The sequence below is a fragment of the Oryza sativa genome, chromosome 1, assembly GCF_034140825.1.
Source record: "Oryza sativa Japonica Group chromosome 1, ASM3414082v1".
Lineage (NCBI taxonomy): Eukaryota > Viridiplantae > Streptophyta > Magnoliopsida > Poales > Poaceae > Oryza > Oryza sativa.
Window position 1 is genome coordinate 29,713,639 of NC_089035.1, and position 23,270 is coordinate 29,736,908.

General features: G+C 46.8%; 2 protein-coding genes across 2 annotated transcripts; both read right to left on the reverse strand.

Annotated features, from left to right (window-relative positions):
• Window positions 1–6,735: 6,735 nt before the first annotated feature.
• LOC4324241 (myb-related protein Hv33) lies at window positions 6,736–8,524 on the reverse strand. The gene is made up of 3 exons (XM_015778118.3): window positions 8,054–8,524; window positions 7,821–7,950; window positions 6,736–7,699 (listed from the first exon to the last, which is right to left on the reverse strand). The coding sequence occupies exons 1-3, from the start codon at window positions 8,193–8,195 to the stop codon at window positions 7,066–7,068; spliced, it is 906 nt and encodes a 301-aa protein (XP_015633604.1). The 5' UTR covers window positions 8,196–8,524; the 3' UTR covers window positions 6,736–7,065.
• Window positions 8,525–21,246: 12,722 nt separating this feature from the next.
• Window positions 21,247–22,905, reverse strand: LOC4324242 (nuclear poly(A) polymerase 4). Its single transcript, XM_015779821.3, has one exon. The coding sequence runs from the start codon at window positions 22,669–22,671 to the stop codon at window positions 22,282–22,284; it is 390 nt and encodes a 129-aa protein (XP_015635307.1). The 5' UTR covers window positions 22,672–22,905; the 3' UTR covers window positions 21,247–22,281.
• Window positions 22,906–23,270: the final 365 nt, after the last annotated feature.

Below are 23,270 nucleotides of genomic sequence, written 5' to 3' on the forward strand. Positions count from 1 at the left end.
AATCTATCCCTGGAAATCCGTTGTGTGGAATTTATTTTAGAGAAGTATCTCATTCTCAATATTTGCTTGGTTTACGTAGAGCATGGAGGACGCGAGTGGAGCACACGGAATTAATGTGCTGTAAAGTATGTGAATCAGAAGCAGCATACAGTTGAGTTACACTTGATAGTAATCCCTCCGTGCTCGTACTCGTAAAGGAAGTTGTTTTGAACAGCGATACGGTCTCCAAAACATACTTTGACTTCTTATTTCTATAAAAATATTTATTTAAAAGTGATATATGTATATTTTTATGAAAGGATTTTCACGACAAATCTATTCATATAATATTTATATTTTCAAACTTAACAACTCAAGAGTTATTCATAATTTATATTCCCAAGGTTTAACTTAAACATTGTCCTATAAATATAAATATAAGACCCCCTATAAAGGGATTGATCGAATCACAATTCATAACCAGAGCCACATTGAGAGATAATCCAAAGAAAACCAAAGCCTAGTTGTCGTATTCTACTCATCTAGACGTACTCGATGGATTCTATTTGGCATGTTAGAGTAGCCTACAGATCACCGGTTGTAACATGTGCGATATCTTTCCCAGTAATACATATAAACTAGAGTAGGGTTATTACTCATCTCAATGACCCGAACCAGTATAAATCATTGTCCCTTGTTCTCTTAATATGATATCGTGTATATTCTAGTACCAACGACCCCTATACTCTAGTACGGATACCATTGTTGTATAGCCCCTCGAGATAACAAAAAATAGTACAAAAATTTCCACCTTTCAACCAGGAGAACATGCCACTAGTTTGTCTTCGATCCGTAGCGGCTATGGTGCAGACGGCTACCGGAACTATGGCCGATGCAACGGCGTGCCCCGGCAGCCAGCTACGATCAAGCCGATAGCCAGGGCGCGCGGTGCGGTTGCGCGCGACGTGACGATCAGGATTGCGACCGACGTTGTGGCCAACGCGGTGACACAACAGTCAACTTTACGGTCCACTTGGTACCCACAACGCGTGGTCCGATTACACTTAGCATGTTGGCTAGGACGGCAGCCGGCGCTACGGCCAGCGCGTGCAGTGCAACTACTCAACAACGACGGGACGGTTCAGCGGCAGTGCGGCAACACAGCGACTGTCTTGGCTTTTGGTGTCCCGGTAGCTTGTGGCCTATAGCCTCATCGGCCACCACCTCCATAGGCCGCACCCCCCCCCCTCCCCCACCGTCACTGTCACCTCAGCCAGCCGTTGCACCCACCCCACTCGTGCCTCCGCCCTTTGGGATTGAGCTGAGCCAAATAGCCAAGAAACCCACTTTCATGTTTGGTTAGAATAAAGGACAAATTTCTACCATCTAACAATATAGATTATACGTTTCTTTAGGGGAAAATACTTTTTTTTCATAGGAATTTAACGATCAAGTAATGAAAAGGGTATGGAAGAGATTCGAATTAAATTTAAATTTAAGGATATATATGGAAATAAGAAAAAACAGGGATATATGGAAAAGGAATTAGGTAAATATACACGCGTATGGATTTTGTAGTCGAATACCAATCCAACGCAAAGATTCGCGAGCGCGCACGTGTTTGCCTCGTGGCGGCGGAGGCAAGGATCCAATCCAAGGGCCACCAGCCCAGAGCCCAGCGCCCCAGATACGTCGCCCTGCTACATAGCCGCCGCTGTTCCGGTTCAATCCCCAACAGCATCACACCAATCAGATCGACAATCGCCGCCCCACCCCCCGGCCACCCCACAGCACGGAGCCCTTGCCAGTGCCACCTCCAGTGCAGCTTCTGTTCAAGGACCATCCCCGACCACGTCGCGGCAACGACAACGCCGTACGCGCGGCGGCCTCTATCGTCCCTCCCGCTGCTGCGCGCCAGGGCTGCGCTTCAATGCGCCACAGGGGCAGCATGCATATCCGTCGGCCGCCGCGACGCCATCTTTATTCCCCCGTTCTCTCGTCGCGCGCGCGCACTTGTTCACTGTGATACGTCGCACCGTGCTGTTCACTGTTCAGTCGTCGTGATCAATCAATCGATCGGTCGACCCCAGCAAGTGGACGCTACGGTGCACGTAGCGCATGCAGGCGCGTATACGTTATGCGAGATCTCGCCGAACTGTGCCCCCATTTATGAGTCAGGTCCACTCGCTGTCTGGTCCTTTTTTTTCTGACTGCTGATCAGCCGGTGCAAGACGCCAAGACGGATCAGACGTGATCAGATCGATCGGATGTTTGCAGGGTTCGAAGCTGGGCCACCAGAAAGGGGGGAAAAAATCGAGGCCGCCAACGTGCTGCGCACAAGAAACGGCGGATAAGTTTTGTAAGTTTTGCCTGAGCCGCATGCAGGTAGGTGTGCAAAAGCTTGATCGAAGGTTCAAATCGGATCGAACTCATTCATAGTCATAACGAGCTAAACCATGTTAGAATTATAGTTCGTGAAATTAACGAGTCAGATCGTGTCTAGCTCACTTGTAATAAAAAAAACGTAAAATACGTAGGTGATACTACATACAACTTATAAGATACACGAAATTTAGTCAGTCATCTCGTAAAATTCTCAAACAAGTTTTAGTCAAAAAAAAATTCTCAAACAAATCACTCATCTTGTTTTTTTTTTCAAATCACATAAGCACAGTGGTGGAGTCAGGATAAAATTATAGCGGGGCTAAACTAAAGTGGAAAATAAAAATTGAAATATGTCTCATATAAATTGGCTATATTTCTAATACAAAATATAAATATATGGATTAGAATTTTATAAGGTATTATGGGGGCTCTAATGGTACATTAGGGTAGAGAGTCTAAAGACCCCAGCCCCCAAGTTGTCACTGCCGCTGCATAAGTACATGTGTCAAGTTCGCTATTAAATTGGATACATGTTGATTTATTTTTGTAAGCATGACCACACTCAATGAAAAAACAAGCCAACTTCAATATGATTGATACTAAAATCCAATTTAAGATGATTTTGTTATTGCTTGCTAAGTTTATTGAAAGCATACAAGTAGCAACTAACATAAATGAAAATACGGGTGCTAATATTTAATTTTATTGCTTGCCTATAAACATGTCAACTTGTCCTGCCCATATCACTACTAGAAAAAGTATTTTTACTAACGTGAGGGCCTTATTTTTGCAGGCTGATATGACCCTTAGAGCCAAATGACCGTCTACAAAAATATAAATCGGGGTAAAATTTGATGCCCGCTTGCGAAAATAGATTTTCGCAGACGGACCACTTAAGTGGCGCCGCTTAAGTGGTCCGCCTACGAAAATAGACTTGAATATAAATAGACTTGCGGGCCCTATTTTTTTTTTAAGTCCTCACACCTCTCAGTCCTCCCCTCGCTCCACACCTCTCCTCCCTTCCTCACCGGCCTCTCCCCTCCCCTCCCCTCTCCTCCTCTCCCCTCCCCTCACTTCTACTCTCCCCGGCGGCGGCGGCGGGCGGTGACGACGGAGGGCGGCAGTGGTTGAAGTCCGGGCGGTGGCGGCAGCGGCTCCCCTCCCTCCTCCCTCCCATATCTGGCCGGAGGAGGGAGGGGGGAGGCCGGCGGCGGCGGCAACGGTGTGGAGCGTCGGCAGCGCGGTCCGGGCGGCGGCGGCTCCCCTCCCCCTCCCTCTCAGATCTGGCCGGAGGAGGGAGGGGGAGGCCGGCGGGGGCGACGGTGGCGGCTCCCTTCCCCCCTCCCTCCCAGATCTGGCCGGAGGAGGAAGGGGGGAGGCCGGCGGGGGCGACGGCGGCGACGACTGTGCAAGGCGGTCGGCAGCGTCTCCCCTCCCTCCCTCACAGATTTGGCCGGAGGAGGGATGGGGGAGGCCGGCGGGGGCGGCGACGGCGACGAAGGCGCGGGGCGGCGGTGAAGACGACGACGACGGCAGCGGCTCCCCTCCCCTCTCAGATCCGGCCGGGGAGGGCGGCGGCGGCGAGCCGCGTGCGGCGATTTTTTTGTTCGTTTTTTTTTTTTGCATTTTCGCAGGCGGGCCGTTGCCCCGACTGCTAAAATCGATGATTTTCACAGTCGTTGTGATGCAGGCGGACCTCCCTCCCGCCTACGAAGATTAGTTTTGGCCACCTGCGAAAATTAGTTTTCTAGTAGTGTATGCCTCACACATGTATTTATGTTAGGCTTGTATGGCTTCTAATTGAGAAACAAACAATACATGTGATGTATTTTACATGATTTTCACCATCGGAACAAGATGGCGACTCATTTAAACAATTTGTAAGATAAGTGACTAAATTGCACTTATATCACAAGTTGTGATACCACAGAATACATTTTACTCAAAGAAAAATCAGTGTCTTTATATGCATAATACTTCCTAACTATTCTATCTATCCTAAAATTAACTACTAGTCATTTAGGATTAACTACCTAGTTATAGTTATATTCAAATTTGTAATACTAGATAACGATATTTTAAGATGAAGAGAGTATACATATTTTCTTAAATTAGTCTAAGCTATTTATATCTGTTGAGTTCTTTACTACTACTTCCACCCAACATTTCAAACATTTCAATTTGAAGATTGTCCAAGAATATAAGCATTCATACACTACTGCTTACTCTCAGTTAAATTTATCTCATCGTACTCCCAACCACCTTTTCACCCTAACTCTCTCTCGTTAAATGTGGGCCGGGCACTAAAATCTTTTTTCTTCAATCTTAATCTTTGCTAAATAATCTAGAAATGTTCGATGAAGGGAGTAGTTAGTTTTTGTTGTTATGTTAACGTTGATAAAATAGTAAATTAAAAATTAAAAAGATGATACTCCCTCCGCCACAAGCCGTATGTTGTCTCGTTACGGTCAAAATTTGACTAACGATTATCCTATTTTGATATACTTTTTATGACGTAAAATTGATGTTGTTATATTCATATTTAAAAGTAATTTGTATCATATTGATATATTAGTAAAGTGATTGTTTTAACCTTGTCTTAGATTGGCATGTTAGAATTGAGGAGATGGCTATGTTTTTAAATAATTTGTGGCAAAAGTACAATTTTACCCCTACACGTCTATATTTTTATGGATAATCATACCTCTTCATATTTCTACTATTGTTAAATAAGGTTATAGTATAAAAAGATCTGAACTCTCAAATAAAATTAGATTTGTGGTTCAGATCGATTAACTTCTACTACTAGTAGGGAGTACCATGGTAGGACTCAAATAAAATACGTTATATTTATATGAAGTAGTGTAAATGAGAAAAAACTTGTTCTAACGAGCTTAGCTCAACCAAATCCGTCTTCTATCAGTCAATCTAGAAGGCCTGGGTGCCACCCAAGTGCAAATTCTTCTCTTGGCTAGTCACGCAAAATAGAGTTTGGACGGCAGATAGGCTGGAGAAAAGAGGATGGTAAAACCAAAATATTTGCCCACTTTGCTGCACTGTTGACGAATCGTCCTTACACCTCCTGGCCAAATGCAGACTCACAAAGAGGATATGAGCAGAAATCCAGAGATGGACTGGGACTTACCTCCAAATGGACGATTGGGAAAACTGCCACTCAGTCGATCAGTGGTGGACCCTCGTAACGGAATCCCCAAACACCCCGCACAAACCCCTAAGGACCCTGGTGATTTTAATCTCGTGGGAAATCTGGTGCGAACGAAACACAAGAATATTTCGCAGCAATGCATCTGCGCCGTCCTCAATTTTAGCAAAGATCAAGGAGAAAGGAAGAGCATGGATCAAAGCAGGGGCTGTAACCCTGCAGGAGTTTGGAACTTTGGGAGATATCACTTAATATCCGCCTTTTGTCTTCCTTTTGCGGGTTATTGCTTTTTTCTGGCTAACCCTGTATATATCTTGTTATAATTTTTTTCTACTCTATTAATATATACAAGACAAAGCTTTTTCCTTCTTTAAAAAAAAACGAGCTTAGCTCAGCTCACGAACTGAGCAAAGTTAACTAGCCTTAATCAATCGAGCTGTAGCCTCGTTATCCACCTCAGGTGTGGCTGCTGGCTTGGCTTGTGGGCTTGTGGCAGCGTCGGTGTGGGGGCGATGATTTTGCACTCGATGCTGTGACCTTACTTGGAAGATGCTATGCTGCTATTCACTGGCCCGTTCGTTTTTGACAGCCTTTTGTGGCGTCAAGGCTTGATTTGATACACGATGTTCACGATGATGTCTCCAGCCATCGTGCCTTGGCGCCTTGCTTCTGTCGCTAGCAGCGGTCAGGGTCTTGGCGTCGAACATGCCATCATGGCTCGCCCCGACAAAATTGACGGACTCACGTCGCATGATGCTTACTATTAACCATTCAATGGAAGATTGGAAGAACTAGTGTACTATTATGGTCTGTGAATTTCCAACTAAATTAAAAATAACTAAACAAACTCCTCGCCTGTTTGGTTTCTATTTGAAGAGAAAGGTAAACCAGAGTGGTTAGCGTCTTTCTTTAATCCCACTGGCCTTTTGTTTCTCTTCAAGCACCGCTAGATTTATTCTACTACATCATGGGAGTGATACATGTAGCTTTTGGCAAAAGCGACCTTAGGAGAAAATTTGGATTGGAAGCTAACAGCAGCATTAACAATGCCACGAAATTGTTGTCCAAACATTACTACGGCTCCTAAACAATAATTGGAATTGACTATCATGGATGGTGCTCCTAAACAGTATCTATCTTTCTCATTGCTTTCGTGGGACACAAATCAAGAAAAGCTAAAAAAACAGGATAGCGACTTGGGCAAGCAATTAGTGAGAACCTTGATTGTTCCTTCTTCAGGAGAGGAATACACGTTACACAGTCCTCCCAGTGGCAGCAACTTACAGAGTACAAGTGTAAGAAACTTAATTATTCTTACAAAATCTCATAGTAGTAATTAACTACACAGTGTTCACATTTCTATACCCTTTATTTATATTTTTACCCATGCAGAAATCATAAAAAGGTGTTAATTAAGGAGTATGGACTAGTGAAAATTAACAGAGTACAGTCTCTACTCTCCCGGTTGGTCATGCCCTCTGTGTAAAATGCCTTGGAAGAATATTGTATATACGATAATGGCTTAATTCACAAGAACCTCATCGGAAGTACTCGAAGTTGAAGTCGCCGACCACCATGCTCCGGCTGACGTCGAAGTCGAAATGTGTCATGCCCTGCTCTTGCTGCCCATGGCAGGGCAGCCCGAACTTGTGCTCCATGGCGTCCCCCTCGCCGTAGCCCACGAAAGGCTCGACCTTGCTCTCGGTGGCCCAATGCAGCGGCTCGCTCTCGAGCGCATTGTTCACCTCCGGCGCGCCCACGCCGCAGTTCCAGTTGCTGCTGTTGCTGGAGCTCTCGCCGTAGCCCAGGTTCTCCGACACGTCAAGCACGCTGCTGTAGTCCACGAACCCGGCCGCGTCCTTGCCGCCGAGGTGGCCGTACAATGGCATGCCCGTGGCGTCGAACCCGCTGCCGAAGCTGTCGATCACCGGGAACGGGTCGAACACCTGCTGCTGCTGCTTCAGGGCGAAGCCGTCGGCGGTGGCCGGCGGCTTCTGGTCCTGCGTCGACGTGTCCAATGCCGCCGCCGCAGCAGCAGCAGCCGTGGAGATGGGCTGGTGGGTGCTGGGGTCGATGCCGCGCTGCCTCAGCTTCTTCTTGAGGCAGCTGTTCCAGAAGTTCTTGATCTCGTTGTCCGTCCTCCCCGGCAAGTGCGACGCGATTTGCGACCACCTGCATCGGATTCGCCTCGCTGATCAGGCCACTTATCGCTAACAAATCACCTCCACACAACCACATTGCGACGAAAATAGTACTGGTACGCATTATTGCCGGAGCGGCAGTACGTACGAACCTGTTGCCTAGGATCTCATGCAGGCCGACGATGGCGTCCTCCTCCTGCTGCGAGAAGCTGCCCCGCTTCAGGTCGGGGCGCAGGTAGTTGATCCACCGCAGCCTGCAGCTCTTGCCGCACCTCTGGAGCCCTGGAGCACAGAAGAAGATCGTTGCACGGCACGGGTCAGCGATGAGACACTGAGACACATGCATGCAAAGAGCGGATCGAGCAGAGCAGGAGCAGCTTACGACCTGCGAGCTTGGGAACGGAGCTCCAGCAACCGACGCCGTAGCGGTAGATGTGATTGTAGAGCTTCTCGTCTTCCTCGGGAGACCAGAGCCCCTTGCGCAGCTTCTGCTGGACACCGGCGGCAGAGCACGCGTGCCGTCCCATTCCCGCCCGACACGCGAGCAGCTACCTGCCGCTGGGTTCGTTGCCCTTGCCGGCGTGTATCTGTCTATCGATCTCTCTGTCGATCGAGGCGGCCGGCTGGGCGCCCGATCCAGGGGGTATATATGGGGAAGCGTGCCGAGAACTACTGCACACACACACGTACGGTGCGCGCGCGCGAGGGAGGCAGCAGATCGAGCAGCGATCAAGTGGCCTTTAAGCAATCAACCAACGAGCCACGGAGCCAAGCGTCTCTCTACCTAGTACTCCTCTTCTCTGTGTGTACTACCTGGTGCGTGCGGCTTGATATCGTGCTTCCGCTACAATGGATTGGAGCTTAAGATATCTCCGGTTCGTGAGAGAAATTAGGAGAGGAGAGGAGCGCAGACACTGGGCCAGCGAGCGAAAGCGAGCGGCAAGCTAGGGCCCCGCGGGAACAGGACGGAAAGGACGGAGGAAAAAAAAAGCAGGGTTAGTTGGAGATTATGACTAAGATTTTTCCATCAACACTTGGTTAGGGAAGAACACGGTACAGCCATATCACTATTAATCTCACTATTAATCCCTCCAGGAAACTTGCAAGTTGCAGCTACACGACCGAAGCTATAAGCGAGGCAGCGAAAAAACACACGCCTCGTGCAGCGCTCGTACACTGGGAGGGACTAATGGGCGGGCGATCGCCGCTCCCCTATACTCTATACACTCCTCCCTCCCTTCCCCTCTCCCTCCTCTCTTTCTTCTCTTCCTACTATAGTACACCACACAAATTTTTTTAAAAAAACAAAAAGTTAGAAAAATTTATGTATAAAAATACTATATATAAAAAATTTGAATTCAAATTCAAATTTGAATCGGGTATGTAAACTTTAGACTTATAAATTTTAGGTGTATAGAAATACTATATATAGAAAATATTTGAATTCAAATTCAAATTTGAATTCAAATTTAAAATTGAATCGGCTATGTAAACTTTTGACTTATAAACTTTAGGTCTATAAACTTTAGGTGTATAAACTTTAGATGCATAAAAATACTATATATAGAAAATATTTGAATTCAAATTCAAATTTGAATCGGGTATGTAAACTTTTGACTTATAAACTTTGGGTTTATAAACTTTAGGTGTATAAACTTTAAATGTATAGAAATACTATATATAAAAAAATTGAATTCAAATTCAAATTTGAATTAGATATAAAAACTTTTGACTTATAAACTTTTGGTCTTTAGATGTATAAACTTAAGGTGTATAAACTTTAAATGTGTAACTTAAGGTGTATAAATTTTATGTGTATAAATTTACTAAAGTAGAAAAGTAATACGGTGCCAAAAAAGGAAACAGGTGGAGAGAGGGAGGGAAGGGGGATTGATCGCTCCCCCCCCCCCCCCCCCCCGCGTCCCAGGTGATCAATCGCCGTTTAGGATTTCCGTACTCGGTTGCTATACCTATATAGCCCGTGGGGCCAAATCAACAGGGTAAGATCGTACGGCGGCCATAGCTCTGCCGCTAATTAAACACGGCTTAATTAGTCTGCTGTGCTACGCAATGCAGATGGCGGTCTTTGGCCACGTCTTCAATTGATTGTGCCCGGCTCGGTCGACACTGGCCGTACCGACCGCGTGTGTGCCTGTGTCCACGCATGGCAATAGGCGAACTACTACCGCTGCTGCCGACTGTCGCGTTCCATCTATCCGTGTTGATTTGCAGGTGCCAGCCCCGTGCGCCGGTGCGCGGGTGGCGCGGTGGCCAACTGTGCGCGGCGAGACAGCCGAAGGTAAAGCTGCCATCCAAGTTGCGGCCGGTCGGGGGACGTCACATTCGTGCGTGTAAATACGGCATTGTTTTTCATAGATCGGGTTAAACTGATCACTGTCCACGAGATCCTGAAGAGGATAGCAGCCGACAGTTGGAATTGCAGCGTTGGCCCCACGTCTTTCCACGTAAGAGTCCTTTTGTGGGGTACTGGTACTACTACTTGTAGTAGGAAATTTTTTACACGGCCGAATCGATACAGTACCTAGAACATTCTTTCAGAATTTCTACTTTGTTATGTTCTAAAGAAGGCATAAACACTTAACCAGGTTGCTTATCGCACAGTGTCAGTTTCATGCATGAGAACATGTACAGGATACCTGTCGTAGGATCTACTGACATGTGGGTCCGATATGCGTCCGTAGACGGAAGAAGAAGTTGATGATTTTTTTTTTCTTCCAAGTAGAGAGTGGATATTCTGTAACAGTTAAAATGTCGAAGCATAAAACTATCTTTAATTTAGGTGCGGGGGTAAAAACCTTGCTCGTTCTAGAAAGACATGCAAAGGTGAAAGTTACACGCTGAAAGGTGAAAATAACGCACACGCTTTGGTCTCATCAGCTGCAAGAAAGCAGAAATGAGAGAGCAAAATGACCACAGGGAGAGGGGTACCTGATTAACCGCCGAGCCTAGCCAAAGTTACTGCAGAACAAAACGGGAACAAACAAACCAAGCAAAGCAGCACAGCAGTAGGCCCTGGCCATCGTACCACTAGGAAGGAAAAGGTGAGATGCAGATGTTCAGTTCAACGTACCAGACGGCTCGATCGATCAGTCGACTCCATCCTAAATTCGAGTACTACGTACTTGCAGTGCGTGGCTCGATCAACCGTGCAATCATTCAGCTTTCAGTACACTAAAAGCGAGGGTCCCTAAAGCCTCGGGCCATAGCAATTGCATGCAGGACAGGGCAGCCCCCGCTTAACCCCCAGCACTTAGCCTCCCACGCTTGTGCGCTAAAGCATACGCATGATCGAGTTGTACACGTCAACCTTTTTATTTTCTTTTCCATCTATCTGGAGGCCCTAGGCACTAATTAAGAGCACGATACTAAAACGATCAAACTTGCCATAATGCCATGCACGCGTTGCAACGAATTTCTCAATAACGGCACACATCATCCGTGGTGTTCATGCTGTTCTTGCATGCCAACGCAGCTTGTAGCGCGAAAACGATCTGAAAACCACTTAATTTAAGTGCTCTGGCCTGTACCGATTAATTAGCTAGTGCCGTGACCCTCGTTAGAGTGGCTTGAAGGCTCGTGCCAAATGATGGCAGCTAGTTCTCAGCAGTATGACTGTGCAGGGAGATAGAGATAAGAGGCCAAGAGCAGTGCTCGATCGAGGCTGGCTACAACCGCAAGGATAATGATGTAGCGAGGGGTGTGTCCGTTCCGTCCAGGAGGGGAGGGGGGGCAAAGCTAGCGTGCTCCGGAGAAAGCATGCAGGGTTAGCGTAGCGCGGAGACCACCAGCACCACCCGTCCACCGCGCGCGCACGGCCTCGGCAACAAGTTTGGTGGCCAATCAGGGTCAGGCTTAGCTTCCAGCCTGCTCCATGTACATGTCGAGTTCGGTTTAGTTGGGAACCCTAGTATCCCTAACGGCCGCGCACTTAATTTTTTTTAACTTGCTCTTGGCGTTGTTTTGTGCGCGCTGCAACTGCAAATGCATGCAGACACACCAAGTTGCACCAATGTGCTCATGAATTGTAATGCATTGATCTTGTGCCTTCACAGATCGATTGGAATAACGGGAAAATTGTGTTTGCAGTGAATGATCAGATCTGTGAATGCTACTGAGCATTTGTCTGATTCTCCCCTCTTTTGACTTGAGAGACTGCTACTCTGCTAGGCAATATCAGTGATCAATCACTTGCCTAACGGTGTCTACAAAAGCTAATTGCTTGGAAATAACAACACATGTGTGAGTGGCTAAGTGGTGATAGCAGTGCGGAGTCACTATAATGCTGGAGGCACAATTTTGCATGTCACCGGTAAAAAAAGGCATATTTTTCGCCAGATAAACCTGCATGAGTGAAACTCAAGAAATGTGCGTCAACGTAGTAGTGTTAACCTTCTGATAAAATGGGATGATCTACATGTTCCATAGGCGACAATGCTTCTTCTCCAATTCTTCTGACGAAGTTACCCGCGTACCAGGACCAGGGTAGGCAGCTTTTCCCTTTCGACCGAGCTTGCAGCAGTTGCTAAAAGACAAGCTGGCCTCTTTTTCACCCACAAGAAAAAAGAGGCTCACTTGAAGAAAGTTGGACAATAACACAAAAAATATATTTGTTGACAACTTGGTACTGTTATCATCCTCTCCTTCCTTTTTGTACTCTGTTTTTTTTCTTTCTTCAAGGGAACTCCAATTGTAGTACCAAGGGGGCCGGGGGCAACTGCAGTGTATTCTTGCAGTTGACGTTGATTATTTCAGAGTTCAGACAAGTGGACGGCTAAAAGAAGGAAGAATTAGGACTACCGACTACCGAGCTACGTAGCCACTATAAGGCAAGTTGTTACCGCTGCAACTTCCGCAGCACTAACTAAGACGACGACTACGTGGTAGTATGCGGGATGCATGGGCGACATGTAAAAGAATCGCCCGGCAAAGTAGTCACTAATCGATCAATTGGGAATTACCTCAAGTGCATGTCTCTATTGTGGCCAAAAGGATCCTCCAGGATTCTCCTACCTGAGGCTTGATCTTGACATGCCTCCTCTATAAAGGAAAGTACTACTAGTAAGTAAAACCCCAAAGGTGAGAGAGCGAGAGAAGAAAGAAAAAAAAAACAAACTAAAGAGGTGGTGCATCATGGTAGCTCCTCTTTGAAGTTATGCAAGCCCAAAGCTAGCAGCTAAGTGGCTGCATTACACATCACATACACATGTTACTACTAGTTTACTCATCGCCGAGCGACGACGTCACCGGCCGATATCTCTGGGCTCCCGAGGTTGGTGCGCCCGGCCGGCGCTGCCGCTACGTAGTAGTAGTAATACTAGTAGTACGAGTTAGAGGCCGTTGCTGTCACAAAAAGATGGCGTGATGTGCACTTGCCTTGCATGACTAACCTGCATGATTGAACTTGCTGCTGGCTAGCTGCAATGGAAAGCGCCTGCTCAAGCCATGCAGAACTGAACTGTGCACTAATTAATTCTCCCCTCACCTAATTCAGCTCGCCTCTCTCTGTTTTTTTTTTCATTAGGAGGCCGGACTTGCTGCATGCATGCCTGGCTGTCTGGATAGTGCGTACTGTTCCTTTCCTACCCCTCTTTCTCGCTCTCACGGCACACTGACAAGATATGGGCTAAGGTACGTAGCTAATAGCCTAATATCTAGTAGTAGTAGCAACTAAGCTAGAGCCATGGAGGTTACGCAACGGAAGCCAAGCAACATAACTAATCAGTGGTACTCTCCAGTACTGTCCAACTGTCCTGATGCTTGGAGCTTGGAAAGTTTGGATGCTAGCTGCATTTCAGAGTAAGGAGCGTCCGTACACGCAGTTTACTGAATTTTCCGTTCTTCAGTTCAGAGGATTGTTTCTTCCCGTCGTCCTCTGCTTCGTTTCAATATTGGTGCCGTCCGATCTAGGAGTAGAAATGGAATCCGTTTCTAGTGCATTCCGAGCTACCTGACTAATCATTCCAGCGTGATTGCTTTCAAACGGAATCCTACCGGGCTTGAAATCGCGGGCGCAATGCAGTTATCTTCGTAGTGCGTACCAAGCTAGACAATAGTATTGCGCGTACGTCATTTCTACGTATCAGCCTAATAGCCTATTAGTGATCAATGCATGCATCAGATGCATCTTAGAAAAAACTTACGGGCAAAGCAAGAATTAATCATCTGGCCGTGCGGGTGTAATCCGTATCTAGCCACGAGGAAGGCCGTACACATGTTTCATTGCTTAATATAACAAACTTGCAGTACTGCACCCACGGCGAACGTTGAAATGCAACGTGAATCGTTCTGCCATTATTTGATCATCCGTAGCTCGAGTTTCTGAATATTATTGGGTACTCCAGTCTCCAAATGAAGTTTTTGCAAAACAATAAAGTGTAGCTTCAGGGGCAGAAAACAACGAACTTCCAGTCGTTAAGTGGAGGTGGCCTTCAGCTCCACAAAGCTGCACATTTTCTGTGTCTGCCCTCCGGGCTGCGGCTTCAGAATGTTCTGCCGGCCGACATGCACGTCAGAACCAGCATGGACTAGTCGTGTGTGTGTTTTTAGAGAAGGGTATTTTTTACCCGGCCTCTACATCCAACCGGATATATACGGCCATTGAAATAGGGAACTTAGCCCTGCAAACAACCCAATCTGAAATTCGCTCCATAGGATAACAAAAGGACATATAGCCTAGTGGTTACAGTGACCTGAGTAGTACACCAAGGTCCTGAGTTCAAATCTTCTATGTAGCGAATTTCAGATTAGATTGTTTCAGTGGCTAAGTTCCCTAGTTCAAATCTTCTATGTAGCGAATTTCAGATTAGATTGTTTCAGTGGCTAAGTTCCCTATTTCAATGGCTGTATATATCCGGTTGGATGTAGAGGCCGGGTAAAAAAAATACCCTTATCTAAAAAAAATAAAAAAAAAACTAGTCGTGTGTTAGGTCACGCTAAAATTGAAAGTTTGGTTGAAATTGAAACGATGTGACGGAAAAGTTGGAAGTTTGTGTGTAGAAAAATTTTGATGTGATGAAAAAATTAAAAGTTTGGAAAAAAAAAGTTTAGAACTAAACAAAGGTGCAGTTTTGCTCCGTTGTCATGTTTAGCTGGAGATGTGTCCCGTTCTCTTACATTTTGATTTTGCAGCCCAGATATCATCGGTGTCTGGCCATCCCTTTTGATATCCCTCGTTTTTCAAACGATATGACATTTTCTTTTTGTGTGTGTGAGATCATCTCAACTGTAGTAGGCATTATTACCTCAGTGAAAATGATACGGCTGCACTGCACCTTTAATAATCCTATGACAACTTTCCAATATACGTAGCACACCGGAGATTGCACAATATTGTAAGGACCCCTTTGAATCGTAGGAATGTAAAAGCATAGGAATAGAAAAAACGCAGGATTCTGACAGGAATGTAGGTGTAAAACAGATGATTGAAAAATACAGGAAAAACACAGGAATGATCGTTTGATTGGACCACAGAAAAAACACAAGAATCGGATGAGAGAAATAGACTCAAAGGAATTTTTCCAAGAGGTTGGACCTCTTGCTAACTTTCCTCCAAAATTTCTATAGAATTACCTATTCCATAGGAATTTTAAAGGATAGTATAGGATTCAATCCTTTGTTTCAAAGGGTTTCATAGGAAATTTTTCTATAAAATTAAAATCCTTTAAATTTTCTACATTTTTTCTACAAATTGAAGGGACCTAAAGGTGGACGTAAAATCTTGCATGCCACCTGCTTCCCAGGGAAGATTTGTTCATGACCCTCTTCTGATGTTAACTTCTCTGCCAGGAACCTTCCTGACATGTCCACAAAAGCATATTCTGCCTTTTTCTTTTTCTTTTTGTGTGTGTGTGAGCGTGTTTTTTGCCACACTGTAGTACCCTTCTGTATCAATAGAAAACAAATCGTAGAACTGTGGCCAAAATAGGGGTCAAAATGTTTGGAAATTGCTCAAACCATTTCTCGACTATGGCCTTGTTTAGATTCTAACTTTTTTCTTTAAACTTTCAATTTTACCGTCACAGCAAATTTTTCTACACACAAACTTCCAACTTTTTTGTCACATCGTTCCAAATTCTTCAAACTTCTAATTTTGACGGGGAACTAAACACAACCTATACTTTTTTCTTGAAAAAACGGATAAAATGGTATAGTAAGAAAACGATATAGAATATATCGAAAACATGGCACCATAGTGTCAACTGTCAAGCAAATGAAGCCATAAATACTTTACAAATTACTTGGTGAAGTCGTGAAGATTCAAAGCACAACTAATAAATACTACTGAGGATGCCATAGCATTCAACACACTAGTAACACATAAGGGTCAGGGGTTGATTAGGGTTTGATTTAATAAAGGATTGTTTGTGCTGGGTTGCCAGTACAATATAGTAGTTTTTGCCAAAAAAAACTTATGAAAACGGTACACCGGCGAAACTATTACGGCTTGTTTGGCAACTTGAAGCAGGGGATTGAGAGTTTACATGAGGAAATTGATGTGAGATTGATTAAGATGAGAATTTAATTTTTAATCCTAATAGTTTGTTTGGTAGAGCTGATGGAAATTGATAAGGAGTTTAGTTGGAGATTAGGTTATTAATGAAAACGGATAATTGAGATTTGTTTAAGAAAAGTAAAGGAGGAATTTCCTCCCGATTACCACTCCCTACCTAGATATTGAAAATGAGGGAGTTTCTTAATTCTCCGTCTCCATCCCACCAAAATTCTTATGTCTCCCAACCAAAATAAAACAGTTAATATTCCCATCCCTCTAAACTCTCAATCCTTCGTAAAAACTCCTCCTAACCAAACGGCCGTTAAAAAAGCCTCACCAGATCACATTTATGCTTCCGTCAATTCCAATTCCAAGTAAATGGTCAGTACAAAAGGGGGAAAATGTTCAGGATAGCCGGGGGAATTCCATACTATTTTCACCTTTTAGACCAAAATATATCTGATCTCAAGTGAAGCAGGACTTGCCCAAGCACTGGTGCGTTACATCTGAAACAAACAAAGGAACTGTGTACCAAAATCTTGACAACCAAACATCTAACTTTGTCAATATTTTGTCTTGGCTTACCTTTTCTTTTAGTATAAGGTTTAGGCTACCTTTTCTTTTGGTATAAGGTTTAGGGACTATCTATACATTTGTCAATAAATTTTTTCTTAAAAAATTACCAAATATAGATATAGTATGATCGTAGTATAACTACATTATAACTTACTCCTACATATGTTATACAACGTAATTTGTCGACAAATGTGTAGTAAAATCATTTAAGTTTTAGACTTGACACGAGTGCACACATTCACGAGTAATAGTTTTTTTAGTGATATTAGATATATCCATCGGCAATCAGATACCTGTGATAACTTTGTTAATCGTAAGATATATTGGCCCAGTTTTTAAAGTGGCTCATAGTGGTAGGGTGTACATACATGTATATGAGCATCTAAATTCGTGTGTACTGTGTATTAGAAAAAAGCGCGAAAAATCTGTCACAAGTGAAATTGCAATTTGCAAATCCGAAAAGAAATCGTAAACAAAACCTGTGAGGCTGCTATACTGAGTTACTGACCAATCCACTGGATGGACATACGCGGCCCGGCCCAGCGGCCGGTACGTGGTCTCTCCGCATCAGGGTTTCAGGATTCAGGTCTTCAGGGGAGCTGCTTGCTTTTGATCGTGTGCCACAATCCTGCCGTCATCACACTAGCACTACTGCCGCAGTGCCGCTACTATACGTACGTACCGAACTACGGATCGATCCATGGCGCGGTTGCTTTCGCACGCTGCTGTGCGATATTCCACACCTAGGAAACAAAGATAGCTATAGGGGCGGGGGAGAGCGTGGAACGCCAATCGGCCAATGCCCAATATGTCGACGGTGGTGCAGGCCCCGCATGGCGCACTCACAAGGATCGGCGGCGTTCGCCGCCCGGCCGCGGGAGTGTCGGCACGATCGAGGTCGCGGAAGGCCGTAAGCTAGATAGCGAGCCGCCCTATCACTCGAGCCATACATTCGTGTCGCCTGCAGTGCGGTGCATGCACAGCTCACCCGCACGTACACCAGGCGAAATCAACGGTGTTGGCGTTTGCCGCGCGCACGAACGTCGATCGGGTCGGACTGATCAGCCGAGACGTCGAGCGAGCGAGCCGAGATGCGCTAGCAGGAGATCGTGTGACAAAGGCTCACCTTAACGACGACGTGTCACGTGCATGCCTCGTTCCATCCATCGATCGTCGCATCCGTCCAACTCCATATCTCCATTCACCGACTGAAAATACCGTCAGGTCACACAGCAAGTCGGCAACTAATTAAGCAAGCAAGCGAGAAGAGTTTTAGCACGATCCAACGTACCACTAAACCTACGTGACGTTGAACAACCACGCACATCTAGTCATCAACAATGCACACAAGCGATGCCATGCACCATCTGTAAGAAATTAATTTGCTGTGTGTATAGCGACAGCCATGTAGTACTACGATCGACTCGGATAGACGGATGGACGGCAGGACGGGATATCTGAATCGAAAAAAAGTGACTAATATATGTATCAGGACCTAATTAATCGCTCGGTAATCGCATTGGTTTAGCGATCGTAATCGATCGCCGTGGGGATCATTGACTTCAATGTCACGTTAAGTGCGATTGGGAAATAACCCGTCGATCGATTGGTGATGGGGGCTGGGTGACACCACTGTGCCCAAACATGGAGTTAACTATATGTACACAAGGTGGATTAAGATTTTGGACCCCTCTTATGTTAGTGTCGAATTGTCGATCCGTCTCGTCGTGGTCTCCATCAGCCAATCAGCGAGGAAAGCCGAGGGTGTGTGTGGTGCTTCTAGAATTCCTTCTCTTGCGGCACAGCTTGATTACAGCGGGGATTAAAACTTGATAGCTGACCTTTTCTTATCATGCCTCTTTTTCGTTTGTAGTAGTAGTAGTAGTAATACGCATGGTACTGCAACGGTATATGTCCAAATCTACCTATTGTACAGTGACTGGACGTGTACAGACCAACCTGCCAATAGGCCATTATTGATCCTCATTCCAGATGTCCAATCTTCGTATCGTTTTTGTTTTTTATTTGGATATTTTAACTTAACATATTTTGGGGGGGGGGGGAGGGGGGTGTTTGAGAGAGATTGTTGCGGATGCACGGTCACAACAAACGAAAAAAAATAATTGCTCGTCCTATAGCTATCTATCCGAGTTTATATATAGAATCGTGCGGTTATCGTGTTTATCATGTGCGATAACCTTACCAGATTCTGAAATTACGATATACCTTGCGGTAACCACCAAACCATGGGGTGGCAATAATCCCACCTTAAACGGTTTGGTAAACCCTAATAGTTATCGCCCAACCACAATTGCAACTAGCTGTAAAGTAACACGGTCAAACAAGTTCAAAGGTTGTTATAAAGTACTCCTAGTAGTACACCACGGTGAGATTTTCTTTTCGATACTTTAGTTGTTTTATTTTCATTTTTCTATGTGGGTATCTACACTCCATGGATGGGTTTCTTTACAGGGCTGCCATCTAATGTGGGTGACTTACATGTGGGCACGATTTTGTAAGTAGGTTGGACAGATCGTGGCTGGCTTGCTTGAGTCGACTCGTTTCATTTTTGTGAAGAGCTGAGCTCATGTTTTAATTAGTTCGTTAGAGATAACAAACCAGCTCAAGCTAGCTCGCGAGCTACTCATGAGCCAAACAAGGTGAAGGTCTAGAGCACTTGCCGCAGCCGCTGGTGGTTTGGAGGCTCGTGCTTGTTGCCCCGCCCCTCACTGTACTCTATTGGCCTTGACCTGGTTGTACTACATGCGCATGCTGCCGCGTGCGCTCTCGCCGCCACTTGGATTTGGCAGCTCTCTGCTCTACTTCCCATCACGTTGTGGCGCCTGCGCTGCATGTATCGTCATCCGTTGACTGTTGTCCTTCTTCTTCCCGTCCAAGACGACGAGATGCGGAGGATGACGAGTCCCTGTTTCGACAGAAGACTGGTGAGCTTTTGCGCGTCGTGGAGCCTGTTGCTTCGGTGAGGTCGGCTGGTGCTGCCAACCATGACGTTCTCCTTCTTGTTTCGCTCGCCATCCATTTGCGCTGCCCACTAGCCCCTCCTACTCGTGCGCGCTCGTGGAGAAGATAGGGCATGGTGCTCTGCCTAGTAGAGCTCGCGAGCTAGCTTGAGCCGAGTCGAGCTAACTCATTATCCTAACGAGCCGAGTCCAAGCCCGAGCCAGCTTGATATCCACCCTTTGATGTGTAAGGCTCAAATATCAATCACTTAAAATTAAAGGATAATATTACAGAGGATTGGTTTCCATACTCCATATGAATAGCTTTCGACGAGAAAAAATAAAATGAAGCATGGATGCACGCTCCTTGTCTAAAACTGTGTACAAATGAAGAGGAGCCTATCTGTGCATATGCATCTAGGATCATAAAATACTTTCCACTAGCCGAGAACCCCTTTTATTTGCGACTAAAAAAGATGACAATCTTTCTTCTTTTCTGCAAAAAGGTATGCTAATATATCTGGCGGTCGTTTTCCTGGGCTTAGAGTATGTTCCCTGTCAAGCAGTGATCGAATCCATAAAGTTTTGGGTAATTAGTTTTCAGTTCTGCCTTTACACTTATTGTTCCCATCTCCTTTACGTACTTTTCTCGCCTCCTTAATTTTCCTTGCCTCCTTGAGCGATCAACATCGATGAGATCATCTTTAGCTTGCCATTTCAAGGAGAAGAGATTTGCGGCTCGGCCATACCATCTCTCTTTCAGGGCTAGCTTCCCTGGCTGCACAGTTTTTCTGACGAGACAGAAACGTTGCACAAGATAAATTAGTTACTTCCAGGTAAAGTAATTATTACCAGGCCGACAACTGAACCGGTAAAAACCAAAACGAGGGAAAACTCCAAAACCAGCGCCTCTATCGATCAGTTTGGTGATGATTTTTTTTTCCTTTTTGAAAAAAAAATCATTCACAGGTCTAGCTTTAGAGGCAAAGTAAGTGTACTCAAGTAAACTAAAATATATAAAATGCATCAGATCAGATGCATCGATGAACCAGTGTCGGCGACTCGGCCTGCAATCGTACATCGACGAACGACGTATAATTCCGTTTGCGGTAATTGGAGGGTGCGGGATTTTTGGGCCCTGGCTCACATGTTTTGGGAGAACTGGACTTCCACGCAGCCTGCAGCTAGCAGGCCATCATCCATCGCGCCCGCACCAAACGGTGTCCACCTCTGTTCCGGCCGCACACACGGGCCACACACTGAAAGCCCCCAAAGTCCCACCGCGCGCCGAGGTGTTAGCGCGGGCCTTTCGCTGATTGATTCGCTTTCGAAGAAAGGAATAAGTTCACTTTTGGTTCCTCTATTTGTCGTCCAGTCTGATTTTCATCCCTGAACCGCAAAACCGGGTACAACCCGTCCCTCAGCTTACGAAAACCGGGCAAACGAGGTCCCTCGGCGGTTTTGATAGCGGTTTTGGTTGACGTGGCGCCTACGTTGCTCATTTAACTCGGTCTTTATCTGACATGGCACTGATGTGGTACTTACGTGGCAATTTGATCCGGAAAAATAACAAACCCGTGGGACCCACATGTCAGTTGCACATACAAAATAATAAAAATAATGGTGGGACCCACGTGGACCCCACCTGTCACCCTATTTCTCCCCTCTTATCAGTTATCTATATCCTCTCTCTCAGTCCCCGGTGGGAGAGGACCACGTGAGGTCCGCCGTGCCAAGGCTCGGGAAGGCTGAAGGCTGACGGCGCTCAGGAGGCGGACCTCGCCGTCGACGCTGCCGCATGCTCCGTGCACTGCCACGCCTACGCCGGGGATGGTCGCCGCCGGCAGCAAGGAGCTCCTCCGCAACGAGGATGGGTTCACCACGGAGGACGTCGTGGCCATGGACTCCCCCAACATCGTCGCCCTCGCTGAGACGCCGACGGCAAGGACATCGCCGCCGCCGCCGCTGCCGACCACCTCAAGGCCATCTGAGCGAGCTAGCTGCTCTCCTCAAGGCCATCCGTGCAGCGCCGGCGAGCCGCCCGGAGATCCTTGGCGTCGAGGCGGCCGCGGCGGAGACAGCTTCCCGCTCCCCCTGCCGCCGCGGCTCCTTGTGGTGCTCGGTGGCGTACGCTTGCGGGTGAAGGTGGCAGAGCAGCATCCCGGACGTGTCCGCCTCCACCCTGGCCGACAGCTGCCTCAACCGCGACTCCACCCAGCCCTGTGAGCTTTGGCCCAGAGAAACAACAAAACACACGCGAGGTCACACACGCACGAAGGAATACACAAGTGATGCAAATACTTCAGTGGACAAACACGAGCTTGCGGCGAACTAGCTACACTTCCACTCTTATTTCTCAGACTCAGTGATTTGTTAGTCAAGCTGCAACACATACAGTTACCGATCATTAAGACCAAGCAGTACTTAACTAATCACCACCCACATGGCGTCGGCCTTGACGATCTCCTGGCAGACGTCGTCGCCGACGGCGAGCTGCTCGGTGATGACGCGCAGGGTGGCGTCTGAGGCCGAGCTCGCCGTCGTCGTGCTCGATGGCGCGCAGCATCACCGGGCTGGGCCACTTCCACCGCGCAAAGCCGCGGAAGAAGCGCGGGAGCAGCATGCTGGGGATGTGTTGGGGTAGAGCTGGCACATGCGCGCCACGAGGATAGCCCAGCCGATGCCGCCGAGGAAGCCCGCGACGTTGGAGTAGACGCCCCGCGCCTTAGCCCAGTGCTTCACGCACCGCAGCATGGTGCGGAACACGGCGGTCTCCGGGACAAGCCGCAGGATCTCGTCGGCCACGCGGATGCCGTTGAGGCTGCGCGCCGTGGCAAGGTCGTCAAGGCCGCGGAGCACCGACCGGTCGCACTGAGGTCCACTCCAGGTTGTCGGGCACCACGGGAGGCACACGCCGGCGTACACGAGATCCACCTGCACGCCGCGGAACCTCATCTGGATCACCGGCAAGGGATGTGGCGGTGGCGGGAGCGGCGGCGGAGTCCGTGGTGGTGGCGCTGCTGTAGAGAGAAGAGATAGAGGAAAGGGGATAGAGATGAAGATGCCGAGAGAAGAGGAGGAAATGAGGAGTGACGATGACAGGTGGGACCCACGTGGGTCCCACCATTTTTATATTATTTTATGTGTGCAACTTACATGTGGGTCCCACGGGTTTTATTATTTTTCCGGATCGAATTGCCACGTCAGTGCCACGTCATATGAAGACAAGTCAAATTAGCCACGTATGCGCCACGTCAGCCAAAACCACTGTCAAAACCGCCAAGGGATCTCGTTTGCCTGGTTTCGTAAGTTGGGGGACGGGTCGTGCCCGGTTTTGCGGTTCAGGGACGAAAATCAGACTGGACGACAAATAGAGGGACCTAAAGTGAACTTATTCCTCGAAGAAACGGGGACGCTCCGGCCTCGTGGCCTCCTCGTCGCAACGCCCCGGAAATGTCAATGTGGACCAGAAATTTTCGCAACCAGGATCCTGCTGGAATTTAAAATTTGGAACAAGTTCACTCTTGCTCCCTCATCTTGACGTTGAGTTTGAG

What these genes read in the sequence shown, in the direction of transcription:
- LOC4324241 (XM_015778118.3), bottom strand. Translation starts at nt 8,195, where the DNA reads ATGGGACGGCACGCGTGCTCTGCCGCCGGTGTCCAGCAGAAGCTGCGC. An exon ending in CTCCGTTCCCAAGCTCGCAG is followed by an intron (nt 7,951 to 8,053) that starts GTCGTAAGCTGC and finishes TCTGTGCTCCAG; the next exon opens with GGCTCCAGAGGTGCGGCAAG. An exon ending in CATGAGATCCTAGGCAACAG is followed by an intron (nt 7,700 to 7,820) that starts GTTCGTACGTAC and finishes AATCCGATGCAG; the next exon opens with GTGGTCGCAAATCGCGTCGC.
- LOC4324242 (XM_015779821.3), bottom strand. Translation starts at nt 22,671, where the DNA reads ATGAGGTTCCGCGGCGTGCAGGTGGATCTCGTGTACGCCGGCGTGTGC.